This window comes from Anguilla rostrata, chromosome 6 (assembly GCF_018555375.3).
Source record: "Anguilla rostrata isolate EN2019 chromosome 6, ASM1855537v3, whole genome shotgun sequence".
Taxonomy (NCBI): Eukaryota; Metazoa; Chordata; class Actinopteri; order Anguilliformes; family Anguillidae; genus Anguilla; species Anguilla rostrata.
In genome coordinates, this window is record NC_057938.1 from 41,417,160 (window position 1) to 41,440,923 (window position 23,764).

Here is a 23,764-nt window from a genome sequence, read left to right on the forward strand (position 1 = left end):
TTAAAAACTGTAAATGTTAAATGTTTGTAAACTATGGGGAATTATGGTAAAAATGTCGGAGTACGAGTTCTGATCTGATTTAATTCCCTTCCCAGACGTATAAGGTCAGAGGATCTCAAGTTTACTCTTCTTGAGTGTAAAACAATCCATTCAAGAAACAGTAAAATATTGAATAAGATATTTGCCTCTTCATTTCTTTAGAGATTATATCAAAAATAGCACTAGAAGTCATTCTTAGAAATGCCAGTTTGATCCTTTGCGATTTCTGAAAATGGACACATCTGACTTGAAGGAATTCTACATGTCTATAAATCTGGTTGATAGAGCCTTGCAAACACATCAATTGATACAACAGGTTGTTTTGATAAACAAGGAAGGTCATTTGAAGTCCATTCAAAGAAAGTATTCTGCAGTAACATAACATTTTATGTTCTGGTAGCAGATACCATTTTTAAAACAGTTTACACATTTTATTGTTCTGACATGGATGTTTTAGACATAAAACTTTTAACTGTTCAAAATACAAAAGCGATCGTTATTGTTTCTAATGAATGACATTGACGTTATTGTTAGTAACCTACTCAAGTCATCTGGTAACTTGTACCTTTGGTAGATTTAAAAATATTATATTTATCTCCATATTTGCAGTAGTCTAAGTCGCAAAAATATGTTTAGAGACAATAGCGATATGCTCTGGAGTATTATCTGTTAAGCGCCTAGTAAGATAACATCAAGCAAATATATCATTTAAAAGATTTACAACATGCTTTGAAAAATACTGATTACTGACCTGTGAAGGCTATCTTGACCCTACTTCGAAACCTTGATAAGTGAATTGTTTTTGTCTGTTATTACAACCAAACTGCGCCCTGGAAGAATAATTATCAAGGTACGTTTGTATGTTGGTCATCCTCACCAAAAGAGGCGCTCACAAAATGTTTAAGACATCTAGCGTAAGGAATAACATCCGGGTTGTATCACTGGATGTTTTGGGTTTTTTCTTTTTCATCAGGCCAGATACCTATTTCTGATCCAATTTTGTGATCACAATACGCTTCTTTCTGTCACTGTCATTGAAAAATAAAATCCGAAGAAATTAAAGGGGACAGAGCGCTACGGAAAGTTAGGCTTTCAGTATTATTGCCTACAAGTCGCAATTCATCGTCGGTAAGTAGGTTCTTACTTGCTGGTTATCCTAAGTGATGGTCTGTTTAGGCTCTGTTTCATTTGGCTATCTAGCCAACTAGCTAGCTTTTACAAACAAATTATTAAAACAATTGATCGTTGATAGGTAATTGTAGATTGCTATGCTGTGAAATTGCTTGTGATTTAAGTAAACTGTGGCCTGCAGCTAGCTAACGTAACAGTTAATCAAATAATCATGGTGTTCTAGCAAAGCTCATGTGGTAGTTACATGTAGTTGCAAGTTGCAAATCACAGACCATGGCTGAACAAATGCACGTTCATCCATATGTTATGTCACCATATACCCATATATTTTAGAAAATACAGAAGGAAGGACGCGCTTTGGCAGAGACATTCAGCCGATTTGTCAGATGTAGCTAGCGTGGTAACCCCCCAGCGTGAATGTAAATAATTAAAGTTCTCGGTCGTTATGTGTAATTGCTCTGAATGTGACATTCTCTTATCATTAGCTGTTTACAGTGTGAAGGCATGCACTACAGTATTTATCTTTCTACGGAGACTGAGCAGGACATCTCTCGGTTTCCCCGCGATTTAGATGTGACTACGCCCCTGCCTCTGCTTGGTCATGAGCAACAGCCACCCCTTGCGGCCGTTGGCCTCCGTGGCGGAGATAGACCATGTCCACTTGCTTTCGGAGCAGCTAGGCGCTTTGGTTCCAGGAGAAGACTACAGCGATGTTACATTCATCGTGGAGGAAAAGCGCTTCCCTGCACATAGAGTTATTCTGGCGGCACGATGCCACTATTTCAGGTGGGTCTGCTCAGTGGGATCTGAAAATGACTGGCTTTTAATTTTAAAATGACTATACAAAAATGCTGAAGTGTGCAGAATTATTTGGCCGTCACTCTCTCTAGGCTGGTGGGCTAGGAAATGTCTCGTATGGTCTGTAGAAACCAGTAGATTACTCGTCAAAAGTTGCAAATAAATGGCTTCTTCTCAAAAATAAATAGACCATCTTATTTTCCCTTAAATTGTATTCACAACATTTGAAGCACAGAGGATGTAGTGACACCAATATGGCACCTGTGCTTTACATTTTGCAAGTAAAAATACTTCAACGTTAAACACATTTATTTTTGAATGTAAACCATTTATTTGTGATGCTGAAACACACAAGATTGAATCGCATTGCAACCTGACCTGAACTTGCACATAAATGCCAGTTCTTTAATTTGTCAGTCTTGCATTACATGATTAGTTTCAGTCTGACAAAATGAATGCATCCTCTCCCTTAGAGCCCTGCTGTATGGTGGGATGAAGGAGTCCCAGCCTCAGGTGGAGGTCTGCCTGGAGGAGACTCGGGCAGAGGCCTTCTCTATGCTGCTGCATTACTTATACACCGGCCGTGCAAGCCTCAGTTCTGCCCGTGAAGAAGTCTTACTGGACTTCTTGGGCCTGGCCCATCGCTACGGCCTCCAGCCACTAGAGGACTCCACTTGTGAATTCTTGCGCACTGTGCTGCACACCCACAACGTGTGTCTGGTGTTTGATGTGGCCAGCCTTTATAGCCTAAGCACGCTCAGCGCTGCCTGCTGTGCATATATGGACCGCCACGCCCCTGAGGTCCTGGCCTCTGATGGCTTCCTCACTCTCTCAAAGGTAGGGATGGGATTCAGGGAGGGTGGAACTACAGGGAAATTGCATGGGAGAGGTTACTGGTTGAGCAATGGAATATAGGGAGGGGAAAAGCAAATATGCGAAAAAACGAAGGGAAAGGGGAGGGAAGAAGAGAGTAGGTGGAGAAAGTAGGTCGTCCCAGCAAGAAGGGGCAGTTACATGTGTGGATGGCAGGAATATAGAGAGACTATGAAATTAAGCAAATTGGGGGGGGGAGAATAACAAAGGAATGATGGGAAAGAGGGAAAATAGTTACAGATATATACTTACGGGGGGGGGGGGGCTGACTTGTTTTGCCCCTTTGCATGTTGTTCATTTGGTTCTGTCTCCCCATCTCTCCCTGTTCCCTCCAGACCGCTCTGCTGACGGTGGTGAGGAGGGACTCATTTGCAGCGAGCGAGAAAGAGATATTCCAAGCACTGTGCCGCTGGTGCCGGCAGAACGGCGAGGGGACAACAACGCAGGAAGTGATGTCGGCAGTGCGGCTTCCTCTCATGAGCTTGACGGAGATGCTGAACGTGGTGAGGCCCTCTGGTCTGGTCAGCCCTGACGACCTGCTAGATGCCATAAAGACCCGCTCTGAGAGCCGAGACATGGACCTCAACTACCGTGGCATGCTGAGTGAGTTTTTATTGTGCACATGTCCATTGAGTCTTTACCCAAAGGCTTTGCCCATTGAGGGGAATGCTCATTCAGTCAGAATCCTGTATGTGTTCAGTGTGTACCACATACAAACTCAGCATGTCCACATCGCACAAATGCTCTACGTGTCTGTATCACAGTATATACAGTACTCCAGTTTTTGTATTCTTTCAGCACTGAAATAGTTGTAGCTTTTGAGGGACGCTTGTTAGGTGTATCCCATTGCAAAAGAAGCCTTTGCACGTGAGAAGGAAAGTCTCTCAGCTTCTCTGTGGCTGCCTCAGTCCCAGAGGAGAACATAGCCACGATGAAGCACGGCGCCCAGGTAGTCAAGGGTGAGCTGAAGTCCGCATTGCTGGACGGAGACACGCAGAACTACGACCTGGACCACGGCTTCTCCCGGCACCCCATCGAGGACGACGGCCGCGCCGGGATCCAGGTCAAACTGGGCCAGCCCTCCATCATCAACCACATCCGCATCCTCCTGTGGGACAGGGACAGCAGGTGTGTAGTCACGATGCGGGGCTCCCCTGCGCTTTCCCTATGGAGATATTTAAAATCTTCTGCAAGAGCTTGCTGAAATCGCTTTTTGAAAAAAAAAGATTTTGTGTATGCACTGCATTATGCAGGGCCTTTCCCTAAGCGTGCATTCGGTACTGTTCTTTACAGTACATTTTATTTGGCACAAGCTTTTATTGAAAGCACCGTACAATACTGAAGGTCATTGGAACAACTTCAGGGCACTGTTCCGATAAGATACCATTCTCATTAAGTATCAGCTATCTATAGCCATGAACATCAAGCCTAATTCACATAGTAAGTTTAGGCTAATTTTCCCATTCTTTATTTTTCCATGCATTTCTTCATTCTGTGTCCCTTACTTTTTCCACTCCCTCCATGGGTGTATTCTGTTTTTTTTTCCTACAGGTCGTATTCCTACTATATCGAGGTGTCTATGGATGAGCTGGACTGGGTGCGTGTAGTGGATCACGCCAAGTACCTGTGCCGCTCCTGGCAGAACCTCTACTTCCCAGCCCGAGTGTGTCGGTACTGTCAGAATGCCCTCCATCTATTTCTCTCTGTCCCAGGCACAGAACACCATTAGGACCACTTTTACAGACCAAGTTCATAATAAACTACCTAAAGAAAATTGAGAATATGCATTAATTCACGTCATGTGGATGCTGAAGTTTACCCTGTGTTTGTGATTGGCTGTGTTACATTTCAGGTATGTGCGCATCGTGGGATCGCACAACACTGTCAACAAGGTCTTCCACCTGGTTGCCTTTGAGTGCATGTTCACCCATCGCTCTTTCATTCTGGAGAAAGGACTTCTGGGTAAGCAAGGTGCTATAGGAACAAGAATATCACAAAATGTGGGAGAATTTACTTTATTTCTGCACATGGTGTTTTACATAATGTGTATTTTTGTCATGATTTTTTATGTTTTTCATTGGCACTGTCTCAGTCTTGCTAATTTTTTCCCCCGCTGGCTTGTCATTGGAGTGCCAATTAGTTGCCAAAGCAAAGTATTTCGACAGAGAATATGCCATTTAATGCAAAACGTCACGTACAAGTTATGTAATTCTTTCAATAAAGATCTCACTGTCGCTTCCTCTGTCTCTGCTGATCAGTGCCCGGCGAGAACGTAGCCACCATCTCAGCCTGCGCCAGTGTCATTGAGGGGGTGAGTCGAAGCCGAAATGCCCTGCTCAACGGGGATACGCGGAATTACGACTGGGATTCGGGCTACACCTGTCACCAGCTGGGGTCTGGGGCCATTGTAATCCAGCTGGCTCAGCCCTACATGGTGGGCTCCCTAAGGTAAGAGGAGCAGGCACTGTGTGTGGGTGTGTTTTCCATGTGAGAGAGGAAGAAGCGGTTGACTAATGCATGTATCTGGACAGGTTGTTGCTTTGGGACTGTGATGAACGCAGCTACAGTTACTACATTGAGGTCTCCACCAATCAGCAGCAGTGGACCAAGGTGGTGGACCGAACGAAGGTGGCCTGCCGGTGAGCCTCCGTTTCTTCTCTTTTCCTGACTCCCTCTCTACCTCTTGGGCTGTCCCTCTGTGAGAACATCTCGCTGTGTCTCTTTACGTTTCCCTCTCCCCCTTGGAGACTTTGTCTCAATGTAACACTCGCTGTCTCTGTCATTATCGCTCTCCATCTGTCTGTCTCTCACGGACTCCCTCTCGCCATTGCAGGTCCTGGCAAACGCTGAGGTTCGAAAAACAGCCAGCCTCCTTCATCCGCATTGTGGGGACTCACAACACTGCCAATGAGGTTAGAGGGCAATATCAGACGTGGAGAAATATTTTACCTTGCCCATATACAAGCATTGTCATTGTCACCAAATTTGATCATATCTCCCCATTTCCTCTCTGTGTGACCAGGTGTTCCACTGTGTCCACTTTGAGTGTCCTGCTCAGCTGGACACGGAGGTGAAGGAAGGCAGTCCCGGGCAGGGCGCGTCTGAACCCAGCTCGGTCTCCCAGCAGAACCGGCCCCCTCGACCCACTCGGACCCACAGCCTGCTCCCCTCTCAGCCCCCTCAGCCTTCCTCCTCCTCATCATCGTCGTCCTCACACAACCATCACTGAGGAGCACGCAGCTTCAGGCTCTAGGGGCTTAATAAATACCCCAAAGTGTGTTTGCACAAGCTTAAATCTCCAGGGTGCACTGCTCTATGCTGCTAAGCTTATTGTTCATTTTAATGATGATGAATAATGGCAATATTCACAATGTAGATAATAATCGGTTAATAATTTATAGAGGAGTTAGAGGAGATCTCTGCAGGACACCAGGACACAGGAAATTAAGTATCCCAAAGATGGGCAAAGGATTTTTTACCCAAGAAAAACACTCCTCAATGACACTTGCATTACTTTAAAAGTGTTTTTGTTCTTATTTTTTCACACACTTGAACCCTTATCTTTGCAAGCTGTCTATCAGTGTTATTTCTGTGTTGTGTAATTATCAGTTTGTTTAAATTTGCCTTGTCACTTTAGTTCTGATCAGTTGAAAAATGGATTGTAGTAATTTAATCTAATGAAGGAAAGCATATGTATTTTTTCTTCTTTCCTTAAAATATGTTTGAGGAAATGTAGCTGCACCTTTTTTTTTACAAAGTCAAGCCAGGGACATTTTTCTCAAGAACACAAAGTTTTAAGGAGCTTGCTGTTTTGTTCTGGGGGGGGGGGGGGAGTCTTTACAGAAGATGGACAGTGAAGTTAATTTAAGTGGCCCTGACCTATGGGTACACCCATCCATAAGACATTCAGTGTTAATGTGATGTAGGCATCTGATTGCTTGCTTGCATTTTTTGTCTTTGTGAGTGACAGCTTTTGTATGACAAAAAGTATATTATTACTGACTGAACAAGCACCTGGTTTTCTTTGAAACTAAATATTGTACATCATGGGACTTGACCCATAGGTTTTGTCATTTGAGATAAAGCAAGGCCCCCAAAAGGTTTTGCTTCTCCTAAATGTCCATTGCATTATTTCTATTGTTTGTTTTGCTGGTTTAATTCCATGTGTAATGGAAATTTTTACTTTGGGTGCTGCAGTTGCTCTTTTTCCATCTGATCTTTTTTTCTCTTCTCTTGTCAGATCCCTCTTTGTCTCTGCTTTTCCAGTTTCTGCCTCTTCCGCTTTCTCCATCTCAGTTTTGCCAATCTATTTCTGCCTCACTCTCCAGTCTCATTATTATTTGACATTGTACAATCAACATGTCCAGAAAAGTTATTCACAGTGAGAAGTAGAATGGCTGTAGATTTTTTTCTCTGGGATCAGAGCTACTTTCTTGGCGGACTGCATTTGAATTTGTTCTGTTTGTGTGTGTATTACTATAATGAATGAATGATTGATCATTTATCCTTAGGTATGACTTACTGATATCACTGTCATTACCAGAGATGTTCATGTGAAACATGAAAAGGCTTGCTGTATGATAGGGAAGTGTTTTGTATCATAACCGCATTTACCTACTTTAGCTTGGCTTTGTGGGTCAGGTAGGGTGCTGTGTAAAACATTCTGCTGCTTTAGGCCAGTGTATGCTGCTGGAGGACTAGAGGTACAGCCCTGGGGTATAGCATGGCTTCCAGATAACTGCTGCCACAAGGATGGGGCCTGAATATTACCTGGCATATAGCTTCAGTTCTGTTGGGCTCCTATATGGCTAGAGGATGTAAGACTGCACCTTCTCATCCTCCTCTGTTCATATCGGCTGGCTGCACCTTCTGTGAACCAAGTTCTTCTCAACTTTTCTTTCATTAAAAATGCAGACATTGGACGGAACATAAAGTTGACAGAATTTTTGTTTACTCATATTTTTGGCATAGGGTTTGACATTTTCATTTTGAAGCTCAACATTCCATCAGGGAGGGTAATTAAATATAACCAGTCATCAAAAACAACCCCAAGACCATAAATTCCATCGATTTGTTTTCAGGGAGGATTTATTTTCAAAATATTGAAATGACACTCTTATTTGGTTGTTCATTGTGGTATAATTCTATAGCAGTTCTTTCACATCTAGCTCTGTTGTCTAGATTCTATCAATATTTTGTTACAGTACTGGTGCACAGTACACTTTTCTGAGTGAACAAAGTTGGATATGAGACTAAATTTGTTAACCCTTCTATATTGTTATCTAAATGTTACATTCTTTATAATTGTCTCATTTGTGTTATATCGCATAAGGTATGGTATTAATTATTTGTAATTATCTGTGTAGTTTTGCCAAAAAAGCGACGGTTTTATCGCACTGGTATTCCTCAGTAGCCCTGCTCAACTTTTTCCTTTTTTTTGGCTATGATTTCAGACATGCCGACACTATCAAGTAACATTACAAAAATTCATCACCGTGTTGAACAATAGTCATAAGCGCTTACCAAACCAGAACTCAACCGGGTTCACATAAACCAGATAATGCACAACTATACAGTTTAGAAACAAAATTTGCATAGTACTTTTTAAGTCAACGGCTGTCTTTCGACACCCGTTTAACCTCGGCAAATGAATTTGGCCTGGTTCATGTTGGGGTGTCTGGGAAGAACTACCCTCTCTTACAGAAAGGGGGTGAACAAGCAACACATTTCGATACAGCATTTGCCAAAGCTCTGGATAAATATCTCGATTAAAAATCCAAAAATATTTTATGTCTGTCGTCCATTAATCAGTAGTCGTTTATATTAGCGTGTGGAACGTTTCACAGAAAAGCAGCCATTTCTATATGCTTTTGGTTATCCTCGCTCTACAGCTGAAATTTCCATTTTTGGTATGGTCCGGAAAGGCAGCCAGGTACAGGACACTTGTATTCCAGCGGTGTGATTAGAATAGTTTGTTCCAAAAACTGAAAAACAAATGTCAGTTTCATATCTATACAATGTGTCTGTGATTTTGCAACGTTATTTTACAGTTATATGGTCAACAAATGTGGTTGAACAATTTGTGTTGTATTATTATTCAACTCAAACACAACCCGCTTGTATATATGAATGACGACCAACTATTTGACAAGTTTTTTTGTGTTTTTTTTCAAACAATCTAAACAAAAAAATTACACGACTGGGGCCATTTTGTTTCTTATCACAGGATACCAAACGCTATCAAGGTTATTGGGAAATTAGATCCATTATGAAGTATTATGTACACGCAGTTTCCTGACCTGTTTCATTTTGTAAAGCTTGGGCCCCCAACAGGCAAAACCATTTGGATACTTCCACTTCACATACGGGACGCGAGCGCGACCACCGTATATTGAAGAAAAATAAAGTGGCTGTGTGGCAGGCGTGAGGAGGAATTATATATAACGTGCATTGACGAGACAAGTTTGCACTCTTTGAAGTTAACTCGCTAAATTTTGTTCATTAGGTCGGGCACTGCCAGGCAACTCCCCTCCTCTGTTTTTGGTATGAGCCTCACTCCAGCTGATCGGCCTTGGCTACTGTGCGGACTATCGGACTAACCGCGGCCGTGTTCACTCAGAATTTGTTCTGTATAAGCTTTACCGATTCAAGCGGCCGCTCGTGTCGGCACGGACCCCGTTCTATTAGTACATTTGGACCACAGGTCATCCATTGAAGCGGATTTTTGGAAATACAGCTGGTCGAGAAACCTCCCACGACGAATAGGCCTCTTTCTCATCCCCGCTCTCGCCTGGCTTGATCTTCCGATTGGAGCCATGGGTGACACAGGCAGTGAACGCAGCAAGCCACCCAGTTTACCTCCCCGCTGTCCCTGTGGATTCTGGGGGTAAGATGTATTGTTATTTATTATGGTTGATATGTTGGTTATGAACAAAGAAAACATCCGATAACACCAGACTATTGTACAGTAAAAATCCATTGTTGTTGAGTTGGTTGGGGTGGGGGTGGGGAATTGTAGCGAGCTAGCCAGCTAATGATATTTGACTGGTCGTTTGCTACTTGACAGAATAATTCGAATTTATAAGTTTTAGTGCTAGCTGGATTTCGACTGTGGGGGGTGGAAGCGTTAAGAAATATTTCTCGTTTTAAGTTATATTGTATATCGGTTCCTTGCAAACGTTAGTATTCTTGAAGCTCGTTTGTTTCCAGAGACGAGTCACTTAGCCAGCTAGTTTACTAGCTACATAACGTTACGTTGTTTTTAGTTGTTTACATTGACATCGGTTAGCTTTGGTGCCATAGCTGGCTAACTAGCTAACGCTAGCCGTTTGCAGGTCTCTCCTGTAGTTACTACCTAGCTTGTTATTGGCTAGCATTGCTAGCGAAGTATAGCAACCGAAGCAATTCACTCCATTTTGTGTTGCCTAACGTCATTAGTCAAGTTAGCTTGCTATCGAACTAACTACGTGTAGCTAACTGTTCTGCTATACTGGATATAATCAGAGTATACCTGTCTTGCGGTTCTAGCTAGATTATAGCTATATAAATCACTGTGGTCAAGAGTTCCATGTTAATCTTGACAATTTAGATGAATGCTAAAGAATAAAATGTATTATTTCTTTCACTTTAATTCTATGATGACTTTATACAAGGATGGATGTAACTGGGTGTAGCTTGTCAGATGGATTGCTAGCTACGTTCAAAGAACAAATGATGCTGAAGTTTTAACTTTTGAAACAACTGGACGGCTGCGATATTTACTTACCTAGACTAGCTAGCTAACATCGAGGCTACTGGGTTTCATCTATTCTAGGGGGTCCCCCAAGGACACGTTATCAAGTATTTAGCACTAAGCTGTACAGAACGGATGTGTGTACATTCTGTCGAGTTTCAATTTAAATTTTGTAGCTTTGTTGTAATGTCACCATAACATGGTTGCTAATTTATAATACGTCGTAATTGCACAATTATTAAAAACCGACTAAGTATTGAACCCTGAGTATTTGTTTATTGCCTGGAGATGGTTGGCGACCTCTGCCTTTCTTGGGTATGCTTCAGGCTACGATAATTTAGAGAACTTGTTTCTTTAGTTACGCCCTTAACTTTCTGAACGTAATCTAATAAAATGTGTTGTTTGTCAAAGATAATGGTTTATCAGTTTTGTGTCTACTTACTGGCTTCCCATTGGAACATTTTTTGTTGGCTAAACAGTTACTGATATTATGCAAAGGTAATTTTCCAGGCAGGACAGTGGGTCTTGAAGAGGAATCCTGTTAGGAAAGAATTACATTTAACTGCAGATCACCGATCAAGTAACTGACTGGCATTTTGAGCTACAGAAGTCTCCTGCCGTTTCTTACTCAACAGCATTTATGCTGTGACAGATCTCGTGCAATGGCATTTTAATGAGCTACTGTTACTTAATAGAGATAAGAGCTTATTACTTGGTATTAAGTATGTGGATATCTGATGCTAATATTGATAAACATGTCTGGGTTTTCATTGTTATTGTCATGCTTCAAAACACTGGCCAACTAATTTTAAATTGTGAGATAAATTGATGAAGCTTGACAGGTGTGAGCCATTTTACAGCCTTTCCACCCATTTATGGTTACAAAAAGTGGTGTTTTTTTGTTTTGTTTGTTTGTTACTACTGACACCTGGCAGTGGTCATCTTGGGTTTATGTCAGTTGTGGAAAAGTCATAAGACATAGACTTCAGTTTGGCTTCATTTTGTCCCTGGTCCTATTGTTGTGTTGAGAAAAGTCAGACTTACGCTATCAATCTGTTAGTTTTAGGAGGCTTGTTTGACCTGGCATTTAGGCAGCTAATTTTTATAAATATTCATAGTAGCTGGAAGGAGAAATGTAAGAAAATCACTTGTCTGAAGGGTGCCACCCTGCTTTATCTAAAAGATGAGTCAAAACTGTAGGCCTATGGGACATTTTGTTCAGGGGAGAAAAGTCCACTAACTGCAACCATTTACAACATTCCAATGGAAGGCATCTCTCATCAGGTGTTTATTATAGCGCTAGGATGATCTCTTGATCTAGGGACTTTTCTATATTACAACATTCCAACCACATGATAGATTGAACCACTGAGTATAATATGAACATGATGCATAAGCCTCCAAACATGGTTTCTGTTCCTGTGGTGGGAGTACGAAAAGGGGCATATCGCTCATAGAGAGAGGCGAATGATGGTTGGTGCACAGCATTCTGGGACTATCCATCTGCTTGTACAATGGGATGAATACCCACTGAGTTTCAGCCACTCGTGTACTGTGTAGGGTTTAGAGCTGAACAGAAATATTGCTGGTTTAGTTATTGTTTTCCACTCTGTTTAACAAGGCAAAACAATAACTGAAACATGGAGAATGGGGATGTATTTGGCAAAACAATATCACTGAAAGAAGAGCATTTGTGAGTAATTCATGTAGGCTAATTCATTGAAAATACTTTTTTTTTTTTTAATATGTGTGTGTTGTCCTCATCAGGTGTGACTGTATCCATCATTTGATTGTGTGCTGAAAGGAATTGTTCTATGTTGGCACTGGTAGTATTGGTGTATATTTTTGTGTGAGTAGCATTTACGTGCATGTGTATTTCATGGTAGAACGATTTGTGGTGTCTATTTTTGTTAGTGACAACATCAAGTGTATTGAGCATTAATTGGGGGCTAACCACTATGCGTCAGCTATGTTTAATGGTGTACATTCCTTTTTTTATACTAAAAATAATGTATTGCCAAGAAAATTGTGCTTGTGGTGGTGGCACCATTGTAAGGGACAAAGATGCAAAAATGAATTTGCAGTGATGTCTGAATCAGTTCATGAGTAGCCTGTTCTAGGCGGGGGGCGTCTGTTTTGTGGTTTGCAGTTTTGATGCGTCAAAATTGACTAGCGTACTCGAATGGCTACTTCTTATTATATGCTAATAATTAGCCGTGGTGGTGTGCCATGGCAAGATTTAGTCCATCACGATAACATAAATTCTCGAAAATCAAATAAATTTAAATGTGATCGCTGACAACACTGACAAAATAATCTGACCACCGCAGTACATGAGTCGCTTAAAACAGGAATCTATAACACCGTATGCAGTGTATATCATCTGAAGTAATCTTGCGCAGTTTATCCGGCTGTATAGACTACCCAATGTAGCAACAATGATCAATATAAAGATTTAGCGCATGGCTGCTTAAATCTTCAAGTAGATACAGTGATACATACAGTGACAAAGATACAGAGGGGATCAAAAGTCTGAGGACACTACGAAGTCCGGGTTGTTTTCATTTATGAAGGGACAATGCAAATATGATACTCCAGTAGCAGTTTTTATTCAAGAATACATTGTTGAGAACCGCTAAAAATTAACAGCACAAATGAAAATATTTACACATTTCTGAAACGCTCGTATGAAATGGGAACATGGTGCAAGATGGTGTCATTCCATTTTTTTTCCATTCCATTAATGTTTAATGTAGTGGTCCATTTTATTTTTTAATATTTTTGTCAAAACATTTGGTTCAGGAGTAGAGATCGCTGATCCCTCATGATGATCAGCAGTCCCTCGATGTATTGTTGATCGGCACAACCCTAGTCTCTATGTTTCCCCAACCAAAATTGGCCAAAACGGTTTTATTTGCCACATAGTTCTACAATGTACAAAATTGACTGCAGGCATTTGTAGTGGAGGATGATTCAGTGACATTATCGAGTTCGCAGAGCAGAGGCTGGAGAAAATATCCAACTTGTGGCCTTCAGTCGCAAGAACAAATCCGGTTCCAGCTTTATTGCACAAACTGGCTTGGTTTGCTGGGAATGATGAAGGAGAGTGGTAGCTCCTTATTACTGTATCTCCGTACCAACAGGGGTCGGTTGATTCAATCAAATTGTTAGTACGATGAAGACGGGGCCACCTCCCCAGCTCTGTTTCGTTTAAAGAAAGCTCGCCGTCTCCTGGCATGGAAATAGAAGGGTGTTTGCTGTAAAGAAGACTTCACTATCATCGCTGAAGTTACTTCAAGAAAGGCTGGCTCACGTCCTGTTTTCTCGATGGAATCTTAAGAGCCAGGCCCCACTTGGCCAATGGAAGTGGGTGCAGGTGTCAGTGAGTTTGTTTTACAGCGGTGTTGATGACTTGGGGGCAGTGTCTCTTTACGGGGGGTAAATAGCCTAACTGGTTTTGTGAGGAATGAATGTGCCAAAACAAGCCCTTGCACAGGCTGGGGACTTTTCAGCTGTTGGAACCTGAGACAGGGGCACTGGAACTGTGAGTAGGGAGAGTCCCTGTTCACATTTCCAGTGTATATCTTTACACTAGGCTGTTTCTTCCCAGCACTTGACCCAGTCAATCGGTGTAGATTGAACAGTGTCTCAGATTGTCATGAGAAATAGTCCAGGATTACAGAGAGCAGAAAAAGAAAATACTTTTAGAAACGGCTCAGAGGTTTCAAATAATATGAAGTGAGCAATTTTTATTACATATGGCCAGATTTTCCATCAAAGCAGAAGGTTTACATCAAAGTTTCAGTTTTTAATGTAATATATTTTGGGATTATTTTATTCAAAGCAAGGAGAACAAACAATGTGGCACTTTCTCTTACCTCATCCAGGTTATCTAATATTGGTTCAGTTTGGTTTTCAGTCAAAATGGTCTCGCAGCATGTTTGTTATCATGGATAGCTAGCTAGCAAACTAATTATATTCAAAACTGTGGCTAAAATATAACATTGTCAAGCTATAGCTGTAGACTAGCTACTCTCTATACAGTCATTCATGGACATCAAGTAGGATGTTGTAACTTGGCTTGCTTGCGCTTAAATTTTCCCACTTTATTTGTCAAGCCAGACCGATGCACATTAATTTAGAACGGTGACTGAACTGTTCTAAATTTGTAGCCGCTACTCCATAATGCACAATTCCCAGCCAATCAGAATTGAGTATTCAGCCAAGCCGTTGTACATAGGCTTTGTGGGCATGCAACATTTGTGAGTTGAGGATAAAAGTCTTTGTATCAAATCTGACACTGACTGTGTTTACTGACACGATAGGCTAAGCATTAAGGCTTTATTACGATGGAAAGACTTGGGTACTGAGGTGCGTTGATATGGACGCATGCATTTTCTAAACAACCAGTGGTGCCACCCGGCCAAGATGCATTCTGAAAATAGATTTTTCCCCATGCTAGGAATCGGTTTGGAATGGAGCAAATTATGCTATCGCGCGATCTGTAGAAATTATTGAAAATCACCATCCCTACTAGGTTGTCACAATGTTAAAACTAACCTTGTTGCAATGTGAGACTGGTCAATAATAATAATAATATAGGATAATAAATATATAATTGTAAATTGATTCTTTTTTCTCAGTAGGAATTTAGAAAAGAACCAATTTGAAATGGTATTGACATGAAGAACCAGAAAATGTGTTGATACTTGGCCCCTCTATTTTATAATTGACTTAAATAACATATCTTTAAACCATAACCATTTGTTAATGATGAACGGCATTCCCAGAAGATAGGCAACATTTTAAGTGTCCTGAGCTATTGGATTTATTGTATTCACATTTGAAAGTTAAGTTGTCTTCTTGAATCTAGCTAGCCTAAATGTTTTACAGTCATAAGAACATGCCTACAATCAGTTCTTCTTAAACTGTTCAGATGGCTAAATTGGTTCTAAAAACATCCAGCAGTGCTATTATGAAATTTTGTTTGAGGAACTGATATTTTGTAAATTGAATGTAGGTAGAAAAAGCCATTGGAATAAATATTTTTTTGTTTGCTTAAAATTACAAAAGTAATAGGCTAAGGAGAATTCAGGTCAAATGTGGGTCATTTCACTGGGCCTGCATTCAGCTAAGCTATTGACATCCCAAAATATTACATGAACAGAGTAGGCTATACCGATCTCTTGATGTTCTTTGGAGATCCCAAAAAAATTTAGACTTTGGCTTCTGTGGCCTAATTTGGCAGTGCTTGGTGTTGCAGGAACCACATTACATTACATTGATTTTAATTACAACAAATTTATGGACTATCACCCATGGCACATTAAGTAAAACAGCATTTATTAAATGCACCATTCTGTGAATAACTGAGTGATTTTTAAAAAATTCTCTCTGTCTGCTCTAGGTCCAGCAAAACCATGAACCTCTGCTCCAAGTGTTTTGCTGGTAAGTCTCCTACTCTTACACTTGCAACTCTTGTGAATGGACCGTAGCCCAGGTCAGAAGATTGAATTCCATAGCTCGGGCAGAGTTCCCAGGTTTTTCCTGTGTACTTGCAGTGAAGCAGGTCCCGGATGGACATGTGTTGGTATGGCAGGTTAACAAATTTGTTTTAATCTTTTTTTTTTGGTGATGGTGTTTCTTTTTTTTCTTAATCACAAAATTAGATCATTTTTCTGCGTGTTCAGTTTATCCCCAGGCCTCAATCTGTGTTAGAACCAAAGGAATAGGCATGGAGGAGCATCTGTGAGCATTGGCTCGCTGTGACACGGAAGGGTGGAAGAGGAGGTCCCTGGCTGTGCTCCACCTCGTTCCCATCATCTCAAGATCCTTGCTCCTTTTTTTTTTTTCCTGTAGACATCCAGAAGAAGCAGCCTGATGAGGACTGTACCCCAGACACCGCCCCCAGCACCAGCAGTAGCCAATCAGCAGTCTTCTGTAGCGAGAGCAGCAGCAGCAGCAGCAGCAGTAGCCAATCCCTGTCATTGGTGCCTGTCAGCTGTGATCAGCCATCAGTTGAAGAGACAGGACCCACACTTCCCAGCACACAGGAGGGTGAGTGGGACATGCTTGAAACCTTACACAGGTCCATATGATCCATATCTTCTTTACATATTTACATCTGGTCACAGGAGGCATCTCATGAGCTGATTAAAGACTCACAATGTACAGTCTGACAGGCTGTCCTAGATCAGAGTTTATTTGGGTCTGTGAAATGGCCACTACAAGCTTGGTTGTCCTAGTTTTAGTTCGTCTGGATAAATTTAGATGCCTGTATTTGCGATTGGCTCGACTGGCACGTAAGCACACTCTAGTGTGTTCACCAGGTGTCTACCGTGCACCAGGTTTCCACAGTTAGGAATGCGTGTCTCTTCCTGTCGGTCCTACTTCCTTGTGATGTGTGCTGTATGGAGTTGAAGGGCCCCCTCAGTGAACACCAGTGCTATGAGAGTAATGCGCAAATGCAGTTTCCGGTCCCAAGTGAGAGGAAAGGGCATATGTGGAAAAAGAGGGATCTCCATGCTAGCAGCATGATGATATTTAATTGAAGTAGTGCTCAGGCAACCTGCATTTCTTGTGTGGCAGCATTTGATGTTCCGGGACGATGGATGGTGTCACAATGACATAGGCCTACTAGCCGTGGCCATCTTGACAGCTGTGTGCCGCTAAGTAAAAAACTTAATACCGACACTAAAAATACTTATTTTACAGTCTCAATCTGGGTCCATGAAGCAATTGGGAGTGAGTGATTGAGAACTGTTCTGACCACGGTGACTTGAGAAGTGGTTTTTTTAATGCCATTTAGTTATCATATCCGAGTCAGATCGACCCGCGCTGATTCCAGAGTTGGTTTTAGCATTATTTCCTTCATGCTAACGCTACGCTACTGCAATTATTTTTTCTGTCTTTTTCCCCAGTCCTGATATGGTTTCTGTACTGTAATGAATTTCAAACCGCAATCCTCTTGTCTGTTGCTGGCACTGCCACGCTGCACCCCTCTAACCCCAGGCTCTTTTGTGTCCTCCAGGGGTCTCCTGTACAGACACAGCCCACGGTACACTCTCCACACCCACAAAACGGCCCTGCGACCCAGGTACAGCCGAGCCACTCTGCATTGCGTCCGTTCTGAAGGTCAAGGGGTGGTAGAGGCCTGAAGATAATAGAGATCCCAAGCATTAGCCCCAGTTGATATCTTATGAAGAACTGTACTTGTCCATGTATTGCAGCCAGCCTGATTCTTCTCCATTGCCAGTGATTGGGGGATGTTTCGGGACGTTCGGCTAACGTATTGTTCCGGAAGTCCCTAGCTCTCGTGCTTAGCAGCATTATTTGTATTAATACCCAGCGATACTAGTTGGTGAGCATTCCGATGTATTTTGCTTGCCACGTTTGCTGTAGAAAGCCCCTAGAGCACCACTGAATGGGTCGCCAGTGAGAGACCACATTTTAACATGTGGAGGAGAACGCTGGAGGTCTGTCCCACTGCACTGATGCTCCCTGTTTTACCTGGGGACTGACTGGGCCTCTCCACCACGCACCATGCTTACTGTTACTGGGCTGCTATGCAGTAGCAGAAAAGCCACCTTTGACAAGGGGCAAAGCAATTTATTCTTTTGCATGTTGAAACATGGTGATCGAGCATTGGATGCTTTTTTAGGTTTGCACAAGCCTGTCCCAAGTTTCCAGTGGTGTGCGATGTGGGGGGGGAAAAAAACCATTTATTAGATACTGCCTTGTGAAAGGACTCATTGTCTTTCACTTATTCGTCGTCAGACACACAATGCTGTTAGCGTGTACGAGTGCCCTCCTGTGAGCCCTCGCGCGACCCTGTTTTTACGGTTCCGTTCCAGCCTCCGAGTCGGAGAGCGAGGCGTCGCCGCAGAAACGGGCGCGGCCGGACGGCGAGGGGACGGGCGGGGGGCCAAAGCAGAGGAGCCGCCGGCGTTGCCATCGCTGCCAAACCAAGCTGGAGCTGGTCCAGCAGGAGCTGGGGTCCTGCCGTTGCGGTGAGCGCCCCGCGGCCGAGGGGAGGAAGATAACCACCGAAACTCCGCCGCGTCGAACGCAAAACTGTGGCCCGCTAACGCACAATGCTTACAGTTAGGGCTGTTCGGTACTGATGATACCCCTCAGGGCCAATAGCCAGCGTTGCCGGACTGTTCGGTGTGCGCGTTGTTTCCAAAAAATCAGCACGTTGCATACATATTACCCTGGGTGATGACAACATCCTTCAGTGATGTGTATCTAGATGTTTTCATAGTCCTTGGTCTGTGCTTACTTTATTATAGCTATCTGTTTTTTTGTGTTCTTCCCGCCTCTACATTAGTGTATTGCACGAGATGCAGTTCGATAATGGAATCGTCTGCCCATGGTTATGGAATTTTTGGGCGAATTGGCTCAGTTTTGAATTATGCAAAGCAAACAATCCGAGTGATGGCAATGATCGTTTTCGTGCTCTTGAACCACATGCAAGTTACCACGTCTTGGGAAGGGGTACTTCAGTAGGAATGAGAAGGGAAAGACTGCAGCTCTTCATAAGCGTCCTCGTTCATAGAAACCCCTCCCCCCAGCAGTTCCGTCATTTGTGTTGTTCTTCTCTCTCGGTTTCCCAGGTTACGTGTTCTGCATGCTGCACCGCCTCCCCGAGCAGCACGATTGCCTGTTTGACCACCTGGGGCGTGGCCGCGAGGAGGCCGTCCTCAAGATGGTCAAGCTGGACCGCAAGGTGGGCAGGTCGTGCCAGCGCATCGGAGAGGAGTGCTCCTGAACGTCCGCCCAGTACTCAGAGAGAAAGAGAGAGAGAGGACAGGAGGTGTTTGGAATTCATACCCCCGCCCCCAGTTATCCTAAGCCACACCCACCTCCGTACAGTTCTCCAGTGCAGCCCTGTCCCCTCCTGCAAGCGAAGCCCAGATCCTGCCCAGGATACAGCCACTTGGAACCCAGAACCCCAGACTCCCTGGTCCCACCTCTAGTCCGAGTCTAGTCCCGAGATTTTCAGGGCCACCCCATCCCCTCCCAGTCCCCCTCACTACCCCACAGCCTTAGCCCTCCCAAGTGTTTAGCATGGATCCAGAAACCAGAATGCGTTTGTCTTGTGACCCAGCTTTGGAGCCCAAGCCAGGTGGAAGTGTCGGTGCTAGTGACATCACCCTGCCTGGCAGACTTTCAGACACACATGACCGCTCGCGTCCAGGGAATCGTGGTTTGGCCTTTAAACTTTGGTCACATGGCACCCCAGTCTCTCCCTCGTTGGGTCCTCGATCTTCAGCTGGTCCTTCGGGAATAGCACACACACCCCGGTCCTTGTAATCTCTCCCTAGTTAGCGTGAGTAGGGTAGAGACTTGAGGCTCGTTCCACCCCCCCGGTCTCATTCTACCCCCTCATCTGTGGCACTCCCCTAGCATGTCAGCAGGTGTTTCCGAGTGGGCCTAATGGAGTCCACTGCAGTCCTGTCCTCTCCCTGTTTGCCGTTTGGTGACAGTCTCAGACCACAACTGACAGCTGACAGAGAACTGCCTGTCTCAGACAGGCACAGAAGGGCCCTGCTCTCTGTGTCGCTCTGGGACTCCAAACCTTGAAAGTCTCTATCCACCTGCTGGCTGTCTCGGAGCGCGGCTGCTCAGCTGCAGATGGCTTAGCGCTTGGATAAAGACAGTTGAATACACAGAAAATTAGACAGGACTTTTTTTTTTTTTTTTTTAGTGTGAGAGTGCATGTTTTGGAATCACATTGCTGACCTCATTCTGTTAGAGACGGTGCCCCCCCCCCCCCCCCCCCCCCCCCCTCCCCCCCCCGTCCCCCGTCCCCCGTCCTGGCAGCACTGGACTGGATGTGCATGCATGCTGCAACCACCAGAGGGAGCTAGTCGGCCAGCACTGTGCTGCAGCCAGGCGAGGAGCTAGCCGGACCAGAAGTCTCTGCGCCACGCAACAGCCAGGCCAGAACTGCCGACGCGTCCCCACCGCATGCGAGGCGGGGCAGAGGCTGAGCGGATGGGTTGCTGTCGCCCTGGCGATTTTGCTTTTTAAAAAAAAAAACAGCCATTCTTTAATCTGAGCGGTGTTTCCTCCACTCAAGCTCGGCTCTCCGCGAGGGTAACGCAGCCCCGTTTGAAATGTGTGGGAGAGCAGGAGACCGAAACGAGAAGCGACGCGAGATTATTCGCCAACCTCCGTGGAGAGGAAGAACACATCTGTGAGACTGCGATAGGAAAGAGGAAAGACCAGGCAGCCGGAGACTGTCGTCACGCATCCATCAGGACTGCCTCTCTCTTTCTTTTTGTCTGTCTCTCACGCCCTCCGCTTTCTTTCTCTCTCCTGCCCGCTGTCACACACTCGTCCTCTCACCCCAGACGCTGAACGCTGTCTCTCCCTCCGCTTTGCCACCCATTCTCCTTCCGTCTCATTCTGATTCCTCCACTGTAAACACTTCAGTGCTCCCACTCCTCCACTCTTCTCCTCCTCCTTCCATCCAGTCCTGACTCCTCCCCCCCCGCCCCACCTCCAATTGAACATGAGGGATGAGGAAAGGATGGAGGGAGGGTGGGGGGCTGAAGATGTGGGTGCTCTTATTTTGATATTTTGAGAGCTCTTTGAGTTGTGATTAAAAAAATGGAAGCAAAATGAATATCCTGTATCTTAAAGAAACTCTTATTTAACCCAATTGTGTTTCAGATTTACTTACACATTAGAATAGAGCTGCATTTTTAGTTTAACATTGTTAAAATGAAATAATTCTGTAATTATTCCTTTTTTTCCTTTTTCTTTTTATTATTTTTCCCTTTTCGCTGAAGAATAAACTGGATTAGAGGATGCCCTGTGTGTGCCTTGTATTCTGTGTCTAGTCACAAATCATACCAGAAACCCGAGATGTAGAATTGGTGACTCAATACTCTGTCGTCTTATTGGTTAAAAGGTGCGTAAATATATAATAAAGCTCCTCTGAAGTCTAATTATATACAGTAGAATCATTTTATGTCTGTGCCGAACTTTGCTCATTGCAGTGCATTACCTGCTACTCAAGGTCTTGCCTACTTTGGATATCATCCCATTAATCCTTATATTGTGTGCACAGCAACAAGAATCAAAAGGAACTTTCTGTAGTTTTTTTTAAATTCGATCTCATGTATTCAGTCACTTTGAGGTCATAAAATCTGCCAATCCTGTGTGTTGTTGAAGCCCGGAGTAGATAATGCCAAAAGCAGATCAGCCTGTGTTGCATTTATGTATATATATATGTGTGTGTGTATACACACACTCCATGGCCAAAAGTATGTGGACACCTGACATCCAACATCTCATCCAAAATTATGGGCATTAATATGCAGTCGAGCACACTTTACTGCTATAACAACCTCCAGTCTTCTGGCAAGGTGTCATAGTAGATCAGAGGTGGGCAATGAAGACCGTATCTGTTTCTGGTTTCCATGCCAACTACTGGCCTTAATTGCTTAATTACCCCTAACATTTAAGCTATCTCACATTTTAGCTACGTTTCTAGATAGGTGCATGAATGACAGCTGAAGACTGCTGCTGTGTCTGTATACAAGACATTTTACTGTGATATAATCTACGAGGGAACCAGTGTTAGTGCATACAGTCAATTAGCTCGTTTAGCCAGAGTAATTGGTGGGAACAAAAACCTGCAGACACTGCATTTGCCCACCCCTGTAGTAGATGTTGGAGCACTGCTTCAGGGATTTGCTTCCATTCTGCCAGAAGAGCATAAATTAAGTCGGGCACTAACTGGGCGATTAGGCCTTGCTCGCAGTTGGCTTTTCAATTGATCCCAAACCGAGCATAACGATGCCACCAGATCCCTTCACTGTAGGGGTCAAGCATTCAGGCCTGTACCGTTCTCTTGGTGTAATTCACACATGTACTCACCCACTTGTCGAGAATATGGTGAAGGATGACTCATCTGACCATATCACTTTTTTTCCACATCTCTGTATACCAGTGCAGTGCCTATTGTTTTTGCCCCACTGAACTCTCAAATATGCATTCATCTTTGTAATGAGGGGTTTATATACTACAACCATCCCACCTCCTATAATATCCCTCTCTATGTAGTTGTTGACGGACTGTTCTTGCTGACACAGTCTGATTACGTCCTGAATTGACATTGTTCGTCACCTGAAGAAGAGTTGTTCTTCTGTTTTTTTTTTTTTCCTGCTGCTCTTCTGTTTTTCCTTACATATCGCACTAATGCATGAGCATCACAGACATTGAATGAGCTTTCTTGATTACAATTTCCAACCCTATTTACTGATGTCTTTCCCATAGGTCTACATACAGATGTCACGTTAGTCACTGTTCCTACTGCTCCTGCCATCTGTGCCCCAATAACCAGCCCTCTTCCAAAGTCACTTAGATTTTTCCTCCTGCCATCTTGATCCAAAATTGAGGTCACCTGGGCTTGGTCAACATTTTTATACACGTCAAAGCATGATAGTATGCTACTTGTTTAATTGTATCATGCAGTAGACCTGTATGGAAGCATCTGCATTCGTTATGTTTCTCCACTCATTTATTCAGGTTTTTCCTTTAATTTGTCACCAGTCTGTAGGTTGTCAAAAGTGCCATGAAATTGAGTTCGAGTATTAGCTTTTGTAATTAGAGTTCGAATATATTCGAATATCATTTGCCTATAATTCACAAAAATAATCCGCTTATTGTCGGGCGCAATATGCACGTGACGCTCCCTCTAAACTGGCCTACGCGTTATTTTCCACGAGCGGGTAGTAGAAGAGGACATCGGTGAACTTTAATATTAGGTTACTACATCTGGGGCCTCATTTCAAAACGTATTACAGACCAACTGTGTGGCGCGTGCGTAGAAAATCACGTTTCGATTTGACCGTGGAAACGGTCGTCGCTCTACGTCAGGTCTTCACTTGACGTATGCACGCAAGTTCATTTTATAAATGAGCCCCCTGTAGTTTCTATAGCCTAATGCGCAAATGAATAAATCACTTTAGCATGGATGTAATTTGCCACACATCGGCATTTATTAATCATCGGGAAATGATTGTTTATAGGAAATCCACGTTTATTTCTTAACACAAAAACTATTCAAACGGCTAATACCTGCAGCCTAAAACAACAAATTACTTACTCTGTTTAGTTTGTTTAACTTCTGTCATCATCCGATTTTATCAAAATCTTCAGAAAAGAAAGGAAACA

At 43.4% G+C, this 23,764-nt stretch overlaps 2 protein-coding genes across 3 annotated transcripts; both read left to right on the forward strand.

Moving 5' to 3' along the window:
• Positions 1-960: 960 nt before the first annotated feature.
• LOC135257218 (BTB/POZ domain-containing protein 9-like) lies at positions 961-6,958 on the forward strand. Of its 2 annotated transcripts, none has more exons than XM_064339726.1 (11): positions 961-1,167; positions 1,656-1,956; positions 2,442-2,805; positions 3,177-3,444; positions 3,750-3,969; positions 4,393-4,512; positions 4,694-4,803; positions 5,100-5,289; positions 5,373-5,480; positions 5,675-5,753; positions 5,864-6,958. In XM_064339726.1, exons 2-11 carry the CDS (start codon positions 1,772-1,774, stop codon positions 6,068-6,070), a joined length of 1,851 nt encoding a protein of 616 aa, XP_064195796.1. In that variant the 5' UTR covers positions 961-1,167; positions 1,656-1,771; the 3' UTR covers positions 6,071-6,958. The 2 variants fall into 2 exon arrangements, with proteins under 2 accessions (XP_064195796.1, XP_064195795.1); XM_064339725.1 differs by having other exon boundaries at positions 962-1,167; positions 1,742-1,956.
• Positions 6,959-8,834: 1,876 nt separating this feature from the next.
• LOC135257219 (AN1-type zinc finger protein 3-like) lies at positions 8,835-21,392 on the forward strand. The gene is made up of 6 exons (XM_064339728.1): positions 8,835-9,727; positions 15,981-16,021; positions 16,433-16,630; positions 17,604-17,669; positions 18,427-18,582; positions 19,189-21,392. Exons 1-6 carry the CDS (start codon positions 9,657-9,659, stop codon positions 19,341-19,343), a joined length of 687 nt encoding a protein of 228 aa, XP_064195798.1. The 5' UTR covers positions 8,835-9,656; the 3' UTR covers positions 19,344-21,392.
• Positions 21,393-23,764: the final 2,372 nt, after the last annotated feature.